Source organism: Aphis gossypii, chromosome X (assembly GCF_020184175.1).
Source record: "Aphis gossypii isolate Hap1 chromosome X, ASM2018417v2, whole genome shotgun sequence".
Taxonomy (NCBI): Eukaryota; Metazoa; Arthropoda; class Insecta; order Hemiptera; family Aphididae; genus Aphis; species Aphis gossypii.
In genome coordinates, this window is record NC_065533.1 from 15,596,620 (window position 1) to 15,612,208 (window position 15,589).

Sequence of the window (15,589 nt, forward strand, 5' to 3'; positions counted from 1 at the left end):
ATAATTTATAATTGGTATTAAGTAGATTAAACTTAAAAAATTAAGATTAATATTGTGACCTTATTAAGTAATATGAATAATATTAATAATAATAATAATAGGTATAATATATACCTTATTAAGTAATATGAACAATGAACATACTTAACATTACATAGTAGGATGTAGAAATAGAAGTACTTTTGAACTATTAGAACTACGATTAATTTGGATTATAAAATGATTTAATAAATAGTATCACGAAGTGCTAAAATGGTTTTAAAAAGAAGTAGATTAAATGTTTTTCTACTTTACCTATTTACGTAATGTAATGTATTATCGGTAAGTTGTGTATAATCACGTGAAAAACTAATCAAAATCACGTTTCGTAATAATTCTTGTTTATTATGTCCGAATTGTTCATTAAAATGTACCTACCTATTATCTATTCAGTGAAGAGTTGAGAGTTTGAGACTACATTTATCACTTATACGATGAAATGTCTATACTTAATAATATTATTATTACTTATAACTGCAGTTTATTCAAGTAAGAGTAAATGTGATATTCATTCAGTGAAATCTCTATTATTGCGGATACCTCACAACAGTGGGCATTTCCCAATAGTGGACGTTTTTAAATTCCCCAACAATAATGTATGTACCTATAAAATAAGGGTTATCGGTTATCTCCTAATACTTAATAGTGGACACGGACACTAAAAATTGGTACCAAAATTAAAAATTCCCTCTCATTAATGAACACAATAGGTACATATCAAAAATGTTTAAAAATACTATTTATTTTTATAAGTACATATTATAATTAATCCTTGAGCAATTTGGGTAACGAATCGTATGTCTAAGTCACTATTATTGTCACCTACCTAAATCATTATTATTGGTCACTACTAACGAGTTATTTTAACTGTAACGTCATGTCGTCATTTGACTTTAGATACGTATCTAGATTTTTTTTTATTAATTTATTAAATTTGGGTAACCAGTACCTATACGGTAATTGTTAATTGTTAATGAAAAACATGACCATCAGCTATAGGTGCCTGTTTTAAAAATAAAAATAAATCATTTTATTTCTATACGAAGTGAATGAATGTATTGATTTTATAATGATGTGTGTTTTTTTTTTATTTGTTTTTGTTTGTGTACAGCGTATAACTTGTCGAAATAATTCTTCAATTTCAAACTTAGGAGGGGTTTTTTGTTGTTGTTATGTTCACATGATAAGTTCAAAAGAAATGCTTTAATTTTTAATTTCTTCTCGATTTTTTTAGGCCAATTTTGGATAAAATTGATTGGGTTAGGTTTATCATCTAGACATCTAGTTTGTACTTTGGAAACATCAAAATTAAAAATTTCAAGCATTTTTCAAAACAACAAGGATAAACAAAACAAAAAATTAAGAAAAACTAGACATTTTTATCAAATTTAGTTTATGACATATCGATTTATTTTTTTAGTTTAATTAAAAAAAAAAAAAAAAATGGCAGAAGACACTCAAAATTTTCACAAAATGTTTATGATAATATGATTACTTTTTTATATTATTACGTAATTCTCTAATTATTTTGATAAAAATCATAGTATTTGAACATAATGAGCTGAGTTTGACTAGTAAGTAAATACTATTTTAAAATGTTTCATTGTATTATTTGACGATTATGAATCTATTCATTTTTATGCTGTAGATAAACTAGAAGTAACATTCTTTATTTTACTTGACTTAATTGAATTAACTTTTTTACTACCTTCTTATAGTTATACTGATAAATAGTGATAATATGTTTTTAATATATCTATATATGTATTATATTTTTATACTGCGTAACAAAAGTCATAATAAAGCTTATGTTTAAACTACAAGTTTTTCTTTCAGGTAATATGTGTAATTATTTTTTTAAGTACGTAATTTACATTTTAATGATTTAGTGATTTTTTTGACAAGCTTAATACTACAGATTACTAAATAATCCTATTTACAGGAATATTTAACATTATTAATTCTCCATTTTTTTTTAAAAAATTATTTTAACATCACAACAATAGTTCTAAATCAATGACTAAATAAGTTTAGTTTTTTTTAGTATTACTTACCTGAAAAAATATAACATCATGTCTTGTTTATTGTGTAGACAATTTTAATACTAAAAAGATAGATTTCTTATCTACAACTATGTTTATTTAGTTCATATTTAGACAATTTTTTGTAATGTTGATTTGTCTCTAAAGCCATATGAATAGATAAATAAATATTTAGACAAGAACAACTTAACTAAATAATGGTTTATGGTTACACGAGATAAATATCATTTTAACTTTTAAGTACCTGTGTAGGTAGGTTTTCTTTAAGTTAATAATAAAATCGAGAAATGCTATGGTTATAATATGAATAATAATTTGAATCATAAACCGCTCTGGATTTATTGAATTTTCAGTAAAGCTTTGTTAACGTTATGAAAATTTAAAATTATTTTGTTAAAATTAAGTTTTGCATAAGTCGCATAATTGTTATGTAAACGATTAAAGTACAAATGTTGAAGATATTTAAATACATTTGATAGTTAAGCCTTAAACGTAATAATTTATTATTCATTTTGCAATTTAAAAAATATTATTAACCCTAGAACTTAAAATATTTAAGCAAATAAATTTTAATGTATTTAAGCATTTGATATTTTTGAATTTTTATAACGTTTTTACTATAAATTATGAAAAAATGTTTATGCTTGGTTAAAAAGTTTAAACATTTAATGTATAAAGAAAATATAGTTTTAACTTTTTTTTTTTTTAGATATTTTAAGTTTTTATTTTAATGCAATATGTTTAATAGGATATAATATATATATTATATATTAGTATATATTTTTATAAACGAAAAATAACGATTTTTGTTATAATTTAAGAACCTACTTAATTCAAAATAATATTGATCTTAGGAACTTAAACATTTTTTAAAACACCTAATACAGTGACCTATACTGAATAACAAGGTACATAAACTCGTAATCTATGCAGCAAAGCGACGTTCCCTGTTTTTAGATATTAAACGTGTTTAAAACAAGTTTTACACCTCTCTAATAATATCATGTATACATACAGGATGTTCATAAAGTTGGAAATGATCAGTAGCCAGAGTAGTCTAATTTTGGGACTAATAAACGATAATATGATATAATTAATGAGGCTATTAAACTTTTTACATGTTAAATGTGTTACCTATTTTTTATTACTCGATGTAAGTATTAAATTATACATACAGTAATTAAGAGTATCCAAACTTTTTGAACACCTGGTATATGATAGTTATTGTATAAAATAAATAACTAATTTACCTTGTACAAAGTACAAATAAATTATTGCATTTGATATTATTATTCTGATGCTTAAAACTTTCTATAATAATATTATTATAGAATCAATGTACAGCGATGCGTGTTATACATAATTAAGTAGATAATACGCATTATACTTTTAAAAAGATATCTCTTGGCTCTCGAAGAAAAAAATCAATAAATAAAAATAATAGACAACAGTCAACGTAGTATATTCATTAGTGTATCAATTATTTATTAATTAAGTACTTATATAAAATAATAAAAAGAGAAAAAGTAAATAACCATCACTTTGTTGTATACCAATACCAGCGATAGATGATTGCACTTTGTCATTAAATAAATCACTGTAATGTACTAATGTATAAAATATTAAATTTGAATTCAATAATAAATCATTGCATACAAAAATGATTTTGAGCGAAGACCACTTGTCACCCAATATTATTAAAAACGAAATATATTTAATGTTATTTTTATTTTGCTATTATAGTGAATTTATCTTACCTACTATTATTAATACAATTTATTATTGTATTTTAATTTTGAAGCAATTTATGAGAATTTTAAAATTGAAAACTTTCTATACAATGATTAAAAAATCAATATGAAATAATTGTAAAAATAACGATTTATTATGTTGGTTTTTAAAGGGTTAGTATAAATATTCTCCTCCCACAACGATCATTGTAATTGTATTTGGTGTGAAAGTAAACACTTGTATTGAATATTTGAATGTATTAACATTATATTATTATTATTATTAAGACAAAGAACTATATGTTATATTAACCTATTTTTAAATATTCATGCAAATATAGTTATGGTAAAATATTAAAATGTATTCTGCAGAACAAATTATAAATTCTAATTTAATTTAAGATTTTGTCATAATATAATGATAAACATAAAACATAAAAAAAAAAATTTGTTAGTACTTAAGCCAAGTACGTTTTTAAGTAAATCGAGAACACTGTGCTTTTAAAAATAATTTATTTGAGATGTTTAAAACAAGTTTATACATTTTTTTAAATCGTTCTCAAAATTTCTTTGCACACAAATTTTCAGCTCATTTGCTTATATTTATGAATTCTTAAACAAATAATACATTTTATTTTGTATTTTATAATTTTTCTAGTTGTCAAAAATGCGTTTTAATACAACTCATCTGTGTACATTTAAAAATTCTAAAACAATTTGCTATTTCACCCGAATTTAAAAATTTCAAACTAAATTATGTAGGTATATATTTATTAATGTATCGGCACTTATTAATTTCTGAAGATTCGTCTTCACAGAAAAAGTTAAACCAAATTTTAAATACTTTCCCACTAAGGCCAAATTAGGTTAAATCGGCATTTAATGGTTCTTTAGCTCCCCAAACCAATCCAAAAAAAAAAAAATTGGAATTTTTTCCTATACTTTCCGATGTGCCATAGCTGTCCATAATCAATAATTCTTGTTAGATAACTAGAAAATATATTAAATTTTTAGTTTTCTTAGTTTCATTTAGGTTTTATAGTCATATAATTTAAATCGAGTTTAAATATGATTACCTTATTCATATATAACTAACAAGTGACAACATAATATTTATGTTATATCTGTGTGCTTAAAAAAAAAAAATGGTCACTTACGGTTTAAGTAATTTTGAATGAATGCCAATAGTTAAGTTACTCGACTTCTCTAATCGAAACAAACGTTTGTGAAAGATTCGTTTCTTACACATTCAAATTCAAACCGGTTTAAGCGATATTTTAATTATATTTAATATTAAAATCGCTTGCTGTTATAGCTTATAAATTATAGTGTTTATACGACAGTAAAACTTATAACTTAAAAACTTCAAGTTATTTACATGCGTTTATTATGATTATTATTTATTTCCGTATTAGGTATTTGATACATAGAGTTATAATGTAACTATGTAACGAAATTTAAGGTTTTTATATTATTATTAATCATGTACAATATGCCAATATGCGAATATGCCATGATGATTAATAGAAAAAATTGAAATATTTACATCTATGTACTAGGTATGTAATTTAGGTATTGGTAGATTTTCAAACGAATTTCTATATTCTGGACAATAAAATATAATCATAAAATGATAATTATTATACATTTTATGTAACGATAAACGACTAAACAAATCAAAGTAGACCAATTCATTTATGATTATGACCAGGTGGTGTAAAATCAATTCCTTGTGTTAAAAGGCGTAGGTATCACTTTAATCATAAACGGTTGGAATTTAAGTAAAATGTATGAAAAATTAAATAAAACACTTAATTTTATTGAACGGGTAGCCGATAAATGTACCTATACTATATTATATTTCGATTTGACTAAAGTCTAAAGTTACCAAATTATATTACATAGTATTATGAATTATGGTTGATAAATTATTCAATAAACTTTTTTTATTTAGGTTTATATAAAGAAAATAAGGTATAGCTTATCATAGTAACGATAAAACAATATTTATTACAGTGTTTTCGCTAAGTTTTGATTCATTAGGTAGGTACTCAAATTCTATCACTACATACCTATGTGTATGTACGATGTACCTATACAGAACGATGCACCAAGTATGCTCACCCTCTTTTTTCTTTATAATAATACTACAGTTATTCAAAATCTGGTTGTAAGATATTTTAAGCATACTTAAAGTTCAGATTTTCAAATATACTTATTTACAACTTTTTTGTATTATTTGATGATGATATATATATTTATGATATAAGTCCATACAAGGTATCTATTAGAAAACATTAAATTATATGTTTATTTAATATTAATTGTTCATTCATAATCGTATTATTTATTCATTACCTACTAATCGCTATTATTTTGAATGATTACATTATTAAATAAAAAAAAAACAGGAGACTGGAAGAGCATGCTGATTGAATCACTCTGTATGAAATGCACGATATAACAGCTAATGGTAAGTATTTATAAAATTGTTATACGTATAATATAACAATATATCATAATATTGTACACAATATTTTATACTAATATATTACCTATACACTATGGAGTATTTCATATAGTCAGAAAATGTTTCTTTAAACATAATTTTCTAATTCTTGAAAAAGATAATTCTATTTCGAAAATTAATCCAAATATAATAAACGATGTACAGATCCGTAGTCTTATTACTTTCATTTAAGCATTATCTACTGAGTAAATATAGGTACTTCCAAAAAACCGACCGCTTTAATTTATATTAAACCCACAACGATATTTACATATGATTACTTTCCTTCGACCATATTCTATAAAATCATCGGTGACCTTTTAAAATGGGTTGTACCTATACTAAACCTATTTATAAGTCATATATATATAGACTATAAACACTGTTGCAGTGCTACTGGTTATTAAATATTGTGTACGCCAATGACGCACAACGTGTTTAGTACCTAAGTATATATACCTATGTAGATATCAACAAAGAAATCACAATGATTATGTTATTGTGCTGCTATAATAGCAGTAATATTATAATATTTATTTATAAACAATATACACTGCTGCAGAGCTTTAAATAACACATTACCATAATTTAACCGTTGAATAAAAACATGAAACGCACGTACGTAGTTAATTTACTGGAGAGGACTGAGGGGTACCCTCCAGTACCGGTACCGATTATTCCCACTCAGCCGCGGTCTAAATTGTGTATACAACAGGTGGTAAATATAATACGGGTGTTTACAATATTTGAATACCCGAGTCTGGTCAAACGCGAGGCGCCGGCGTTTTGTCGTGCGCACCGAGGCGCTTGACCTTCCACCTTCCTCTCCGGACCACGGTTGGTGTATAAGATACCTTTATGTATTTATGTTAATTCGATTGTTGAGCAACTGATTTCACCACTAAGACGCACGTACATCGAGTATACTGTTATTATAACGTTTTTAAAATACATTTTTAGAATAATATGCGTTTGTTGTATAAATTATTGAGTACGTGGGTGTTTTATATTTATCTTAGAAAATCATCGAGCATTGCGTCCCAAAGGATGTGATTTTCATTTTCTTTTGGATAATTTTTTTTTTACACTATTGAAATAATGAATATAATAAATTATGTAAAAAAAAAGTTATACACCTATTTATTAATTTGTTTAAAAAATCGTTATTATTGTAAGTAATAGCAGGTGTATTATAAAGATAAAGATACACGTTTGTGTACACAATGTAAACATAAACTTGTCGTTTTATTTTATTTAATGTAAAATTAATTTCGAAATAGGTAGTACGTTTCCGTATCCATATTTTGTAATACCCAAATAGAAGGGGTATTGATTATTTGACGTACTTTGATATTTTTATATTTTTGAAATGTGTTTTCTGTAATATATTCAATTCCTTTTTTTTTTTTAGTTTTGATATTGTAACTTTAAGCAGTTTAAACAGTTCATTAACACTGCAGCAATTAAATATAAGTTTCGATTTGTGTTTATCAATGACGTCAATGGTGGAATATACGTACTTTGATGAATTGCATTGTCAATAGTTGTACTGCACTTGTAAAACTTGGAAAAATTATCACTGCCAAGATTACACTACAATCGAAATTTAATTACTCCATATGTCCAATTTTTGGTCCTAGTTTGTATTTCTACTAAAATATGGCTTGATACGCATTAGATACACGTTGGTGTGATCCGAAAATGCGCAGGACTTACAAGCTATTATTTGTTGATCCCAGCGTACAGCGAGTTTTAGTAGCTAATTATTATTATGTAGAGTTTTTAGCTCGATGACCCCTCTCCGTAGTCAACAGGCACTCGAAAATAATCACCTCAGTCACTAAAGTCCACATAAATACATAATAATATAATACCTATACGAGTAAATCAATTTAAAAAATTAAAAAATATGTTAAATATTGTGTGACTTGAAATGGCAACTAAGCCTTCCGGAGAACTTACTGGGTATGTGCATTTTTACTATCTACCTTAATGTTATGGATTAATGCATTTTTCGCTCTAAGCTTGATGGGTATTCATTAAATAATAGGTAATATTTTTCTCATAACATTATTATAAGGACTGTGATAGAAAAACCTACAGACACGAGACAATTAAACAATGAACGCGGACGACAGAGTGCTAATTATTGACTTACGGTCGACCGATCAAGTAGGTAATATAATTATACGATTTATACGTTATTATGCATTTAGCTTGTTATTATAATAATTATTTAGAGACTCGTCTAAATATTATTAGAGTTTAGACGATAAACAAATATCGTGTTGTTGAGGTCTGTGGCGGCCATACCGTTGGCTATAACCTACCGGTCGTTCACGATCGTTCGAGTAGAGCTGGTACCCACACATTCGCGGTATCGATCATGTTTTGAAAACCACTTGTGCATTATTGTGATTCCGGCAGTGGTCGCCGGTCGTTGCGACGTCCGGTCTTTAGCGCTATATTTTCAAACATTAGTATATTATTATTGTAATATTATACAGTAACGATTATACGCTTTTACGTCATAATGGCTATTACGGTTTCGTTGTTTCGTTTTCGTGTTATTTCGTCCGTTATCAACGCCACCGCCACCGCCACCAGTTGTTCAGTTGCCGCAGCCACTGGCTATTGCATCATCGCTGCGCGGCGGTTTTAAAAAAACATATAATAATAATAATAATAATAATTACGGGCACGTGCGTTGTCGCGCGGACGGCATTGCCTTATCATTATCGTATCAAACGGAATTATTGTTATGCGGAAAACCGTTCATTATCACGAATTCACACGGCGATAATAACAATAATAACTATTCCGTTTTTGCGCGTTTTGTACAGATTTTTGACGATCGCTGACGAAATACGTCAACGACAACGATAATATTAATTCTGTGGGCTGCTGTAGCCGGACGACTACTGACCGTGTAGCGGATACACCATTTATTTTGTACGCAGCACACGGGTAGGCGAGGAATGCACAAACAGACGAATACGGGTAGATACCGATATTATATAATTAATTGTACGTACCTGTCAACGAAATGACCAGTTTTCACATCGCCATTTCGTAGAGCGCGAAATCGTTAGTCGTCCCGGTAACGTCGTTTGGCATACATGACGGAATAATTATACGCCGACCACATACGCGATGGAGGAGACGGACGATTGGGATAATAACAGTAATGGCAGTAGTTTAACGTCATCGTCGTCGACGGATTCCGACAGCGATTCGGTGCTCTCTGTAATTCTCAATCCCACCCAGACTCAGGTAAACCCGTCCGTTCTTTTTGTTCTACCCATAATTTCATTGTATATTATTAATTATTTTATTCCAATACATCTATGCGCTTTAGGATGACGGACCAGAGAATTTTACTTACGCTGCACCGCTACCCGTTGGATCCTATGCCCTGGCCTCGTGCGTGTATGTATTAATTGACAAGGGTAGATCGATGAGTGCAGACATGCGTGTCATGTGGTATTTGAAACGTTTGGGAACCATACAGATGGTAGATGACGATTTAGATGTCGAATCCCCAGAGCAATGTAAAATCATGTCATTTATACCCAGAGAGGAAAATTTGGATAAAGATGGTTTTGCAAATTCTATTTTTGTTATGGATGCATTTACTCGTGTTTATTTTTTAACAGCCGTATATAATATGGTGTATTGCTTAGATATGAGTCCGTCAAATTGTTCAGTTGTAAGAATACTTGGAATACTTGCTTACTGTATTGTATAACTGTAAAAGTATTACATCTGGTTTGGTTTTAATTTTTTTCTAGGATATTCAGAGATGTCATGTTATGCTCGATGAGATGACTGTGGCATTGCGTAGAAGTATCGAAGGGTTTATCAGGCCGGTATGAAATATTATTTCTTTTTTTGCTTTTTTTTATACATATATCACATTTATTTTTAATTTTTATCCTGATAGTTTGTTGTACCTGGATCTGATAACATTATTTTTGAACCACAAGTGTATGTCACAGTTATAGTACATACACCATTTTACACATCACCGGCTCAACAGGTTTGAAACATTTTATTTAATGAATATGTGTAATATGTATGTTAATTTTTTTTAAAATTAGGTACTGGTACAAGGTTGGCTTATCAATAATCGTAATTTTCAAGAGTTTATTAGAATTATCACAACAGAAATGAATCGTCTGGAAAACTCATTAGCAATGACTAAAAAAACTACTCGAAAACCTAAGGTAGGTAACATAAACATTTTTTTCCGTGTATGTTTATTTTTAAAGACTAAATAACTAACAACAATATATCAAAACCATATTGTCTTATTTCTATATTAGGTTCGGTTATCGACTTATTGCTACCATTAGTTTATTTTTAGTTAGGTGTCGGCACTACTAAAAAAAAATTATTTGCAATCAGTATAACGTTTACCTGGTTAGATATATAATGTAATACTGTACCCTACATCAGCACTTATTAAATTTTTGTAGAACATTGACTCCTGATGAAAAACTTATAAATTGTGGACTTCCCATAACTAATTTTGTTTTAATATGGTTTTTTTTTTATAAAATATCTTACTTTATGCATTCAGAATAAAACTGTAAATAAGACCCCCGTGAATCCAAACAATATCGTAATACTTTTCTTATTAATTGGTAAAAGTTATAATTAATATATTTATAAATGATTAAAATTTCTTGTTAAAAGGATGTTCACTTGCATGTGTTGTTTCCATCTTATAAAAGTATTTCATACTAAATATGTGTTTAAAAGAATTAATTTTGTGTTGTTTGCTTTTAATATTAAGAATGAATTAACCTGTCATCAAATTTAATAATTAGATAATTATCTGTGTTTTTATGATATTTTAAATTTTTAGTGAGGTGTGCATATTTATATTTCAATATTTCACATACCCATAACTTGCTTAAAAATTAATGAGAGAATACAAATAATGTTCTTACCTTTAAATTTGATAATTGATGAAGAATTTACTCTAATATTTAAACTAATAACTGACAGTTTGTTCTGCTGAACTCAAATTTAAAATGATTTATATTGGTACTATTAACCTAACATATGAGAATGTGATGTTCTCTTAATAAAATTAACTATTTTGGATTGATCAAAATATTTAAACATTTCTATTTTCCTGTTATAGCATTTTAATGATGAAAATCAAAACAATAATACTCCAGTGAGCAATGATTCAACTACAAATCATCATCATAATTTGATAAATAGTGATTCAAATGTAAGACCTACATTCAATAACAATCCTGATTCAGGTTTTATAAACACTTTAAGATATGGCATGTTAGCTGTTAGATTATTACCCCAATCAAGCATATCAAGTAAGCTATTTTTATTTAAATTTGTAATATTATAATTTAAATTTTATTTTGGACCCAAAAGCCGTAAACCCGTAACCTTTTTTTCCCCCTGAATACCTTTTACCCAAATCAATATTAAAATAGATAAAATATAATATATTTAAAAATTAAAAACGAATAATAACATAATAAATGGTATAGTGTAATAATTAAATATTTTAAAATCGATAAATTATAATATATAATATTAAGTGGCCTATGATCTTGTTGTTGAGGCCTTTATTTATAATAATTAATAAAAAATAATACACATTATAATAAATACAATTAAAATTAACACAATAAATGCTGTAATATAATAATTAAATATTTTAAAATTAATAAATTATAATGCATATAAAGTGACCAATAGTGGGACACTCCTAAGAATTATGAAATGATTATGAATATAAATGATCAAGGCTGGGCATTCAAATTATGTTAAAACGTTAAATTAATATTAACTCTAAGTTATGCAACTCTTACTTTTTTTTTTAAACTAACTTTTAACTTAATAAGTTACATTAAAAACATATTTTACTTTTAACTTAATTCACTTTTTCTTATAATAATTTAACTTAACAAGTTATAAAAAACCTTAATTTGCCCAGCCTTGGAAATTATGGGAGATAAAAACCATCAAACCTTAAAAGTCCCTTCTAAAAACCAACAGTTGCTCCTTGCCAATAATTCTAAATTTCTCCGGGCCGTAAACACAACAACTTTACCTTCATTGACAAAATTATCATCAAACGAATTATAAATTAAAAATTTTTTACCTGTATTCGTTTTCTGATACTGATTGGGAAGAGTACCCAAGTCAGAAAGTGTTTTCGGATTGGACAGCAAATTTTTTCTTGTATGTAAAATAAATAAAATTAGAATGGATAGGTGGAAATGTGGAAAAAATAAATACCTCTGGACTTGACGCTTTGATTTCTTTAAATTATCAGGGTTAGGTAGTTGACTGAGAACCCCGTCAGATAGCCCAGCCATCTCTGTACGTAATATTTGTGGTTGACCCTCAGCCTTCCGCTTCAAATAATATTTGAAGATCTCTAATTCACACTCTTCTTGGTTGGGACCGTGATTGTGATTGTCCAGCGTTGGTTTTCGTATAAAATAATTTTTATTTTCAGAAATATCGAAAGCAGTAATAATTCTCGATCTGCACTCTTTTCTACGTAATTTGTTACATTCCCAGTATGTCTTGCCATTGGTGGGTAATTTAGACCGCACGTAAATAAAACCACCATAAATTAATTTTGTTTCTCCCAAAATTTTTATTTCAGCCATGATGTAAAATATTAATAATTTTATTTTATAATTTACAATTTAACGCAGTAGTTTTATGGATATTTGAAAATGAAAGTATAACGACGGCCGATAGTATGCGAATAACGTGACTACGATTACGACAATTAGGTGTTGATTTACGTGTATACAAGCGATAATAATAATAATAATAATAATAATAACAATGTCATAAGCGTGTGATGATATCAGTGTAAAATACAAATCAATTACTATTGTTCATACAGCGAAAATAGTAATAGTATATAAATTATACAGGTATAATAATATGTCGTACGATGGTAAATTGCGATAAAGGCAAGTACCCGTATTTTTTCGTAAATACTATCTTTATCGCTGGGAAAAAATGATTGTTGATAGAATGTATACTTATTGAAATACCTAAGTAATAACTGTATTTTTAGTTAGAGGTATTAAATGTAATATACAGAAAATGTGACCTCCTCGTAATAACAAAATTTTAAAATTTTTTACTTCGAGAACAATAACTGTCGGAAAAAAAGTTTTCTGGTAAAATCTAATTAGGGAAAAACGGAATACCTTTTATTATTTAATCAAATTTTGTTAACAATTTTGAAAAATAACACAAATTAAATATTTGTATGAAAATTAATCATGCAGTAATGAATAAAATTTTTTTTCAAGTTACCTAATTGAAATTATAATTATTATAATATATTAAAAGTTATATAATAATGTGTTTTTATTTTTGGATTAAACTTATAGCTCTAAATTGACATTTATTAATTAGAAATTTGACACAGTTAATGATATATTTTCAAATTTTTAGTAGTTTTCTCAACATTTTAGTAAATAATATAATTCTTATTGTTATATTGACTGGCTTATTTTATTTATTGTTTATATCTATATTCTATAGTAGGTATTTTGTTTTACTTGATCATGTTCATATGTATACCTTATGGCCTATACCCTTTATCCATAGTATTTTATGATACTCTTTTTAATCTCATATTCAACTAGTAACACTACTCTAAAATCATCTGATTTTCTTAGTAGTTCCTATAATTAACATAGTATTTAAGTTTTATTCATGTGTATTAAATATTATGTAATTATTCATTATTGTGTAAATAGGTATATGATTTACTGTATGTTTATGTATTAATATTGCAACCATATGCATAATATTATTTGTATTTAATTTTTAATTCGAATAAAATATGTAGTGTAACAATATTTGTTTTTTAGATTTAATTGTTATTACTGATGGGATGATAACTTTGGCTGACATACAAGTGCTTGATTCAGTTTTAAACCAATTAAGATGTATAAGTGTGGCATGCTCATTTTTGCATGTATCTAGTCAATTTCACCCACATTCAGGCCATGGGAATGTGCCATACTCTGAATTGATGCAGCTTATAGCAACAGCCACATCTGGTACTTACTTAAACTCATTTCCAAAAACAACACCTAATTTAGTTGTTAATTTTTATCACGATAAATTCATCATGTGGTCATTTAAAAGAGGAGATGGCAATGAGTCTTCAAACAATACAACAAACCTTAGTTGCACACCTCCACGTGTTCGCCCTGGTGAATGGACAGTGAGGTATTAATCTATATTTTAAATGTAAATCTTTTGTATATGTAATATTTGACTGAATCATATTATCAAGAAAGAGCGTAACCTACCAAAAAATTATTATTTAAAAAGTATTAATTAAAAAAACCAAAGATAGATATTGAGGAAATAACTGCACTAGGTAATAATAATTTAAAAATGGTAAAAAAAAAGGTTTTACTAAATTGTAAAGATAAGTGATAAATTTATTTTATTTCTCAATACTTAAGCATAGTATCAAGTATCAGTCAATTTTTTTTACAAGATTATCTTTGATATTTTTCAAGTATAATATATTATGTTTACTATAATATTATAGTATATTATTTATTTTTTTTATATTAATATGATTATAAAATATCAGATACATTTTCTTCTCTTCATAACTTTTAATGTATATTTTATTAAATAATAATAGTAATAGCTTAAGTGAGTTTTTTTGTTTATAAACCAATATTAAATAATTTGTTTAAAAAAAAAAAAAAATAACAATAAAACTAATAAATTTTAAATATTTATTCATACCTTTTAACTAGTTTAAATATTTTAAAAATTTTAAAAATTATTTAATTATAATGAAATAATTTTTTAAGTTTTTATTTTTGATTAAAAACTAGCTATAATCACAACATTTAAGGTTTAAGATCCAATTAAATCAAAATTCATTTTTCATAAATTTGTTGGTTTATGTTTGGTTTAATTATTTTAAATTTTCTTTAAAATATCAACTAGATCTGAATTTCAGTTACTTAATAAGACCTTTAAATTTTAAAATTAGAGCACTTAATTTTAATCCATAACAACACACACACAAATACTATACAATTGCTCTGATCTGATCAGAATCTAAATCAATTAGTATGCAATCAGTGAATCATTTGTTTAAGTTATGTTATTATTATCTATATAAGTATTTTTAAATTTTATTCATTTTTAATTATTTATAATCTCAATAATTTTCTTAACTGTATTTCAAAAAATGTATTAAGCAAATTGTAGGTTTC

At 26.5% G+C, this 15,589-nt stretch overlaps 2 protein-coding genes across 4 annotated transcripts in view; one reads left to right on the forward strand and one right to left on the reverse strand.

The window, feature by feature from the left end:
- Positions 1 to 8,748: 8,748 nt before the first annotated feature.
- Positions 8,749 to 15,589, forward strand: part of LOC114124514 (uncharacterized) — a 41,204-nt gene continuing 34,363 nt past the window's right edge. The window contains exons 1-8 of one of the 3 annotated variants that reach the window (XM_027987782.2): positions 8,750 to 9,320; positions 9,397 to 9,593; positions 9,679 to 10,029; positions 10,112 to 10,189; positions 10,264 to 10,359; positions 10,421 to 10,546; positions 11,473 to 11,665; positions 14,210 to 14,573. In XM_027987782.2, the coding sequence (XP_027843583.2) occupies positions 9,474 to 9,593; positions 9,679 to 10,029; positions 10,112 to 10,189; positions 10,264 to 10,359; positions 10,421 to 10,546; positions 11,473 to 11,665; positions 14,210 to 14,573 (1,328 nt within the window). In that variant the 5' untranslated portion in view covers positions 8,750 to 9,320; positions 9,397 to 9,473. Of the gene's footprint in view, positions 9,594 to 9,678; positions 10,030 to 10,111; positions 10,190 to 10,263; positions 10,360 to 10,420; positions 10,547 to 11,472; positions 11,666 to 14,209; positions 14,574 to 15,589 lie in introns of all 3 variants that reach the window. The other 2 variants (XM_027987784.2, XM_027987780.2) reach the window with 2 other exon arrangements.
- LOC114124515 (uncharacterized) lies at positions 11,828 to 13,053 on the reverse strand. Its single transcript, XM_027987785.2, has 2 exons — positions 12,600 to 13,053; positions 11,828 to 12,539 (listed from the first exon to the last, which is right to left on the reverse strand). The coding sequence occupies exons 1-2, from the start codon at positions 12,977 to 12,979 to the stop codon at positions 12,323 to 12,325; spliced, it is 597 nt and encodes a 198-aa protein (XP_027843586.2). The 5' UTR covers positions 12,980 to 13,053; the 3' UTR covers positions 11,828 to 12,322.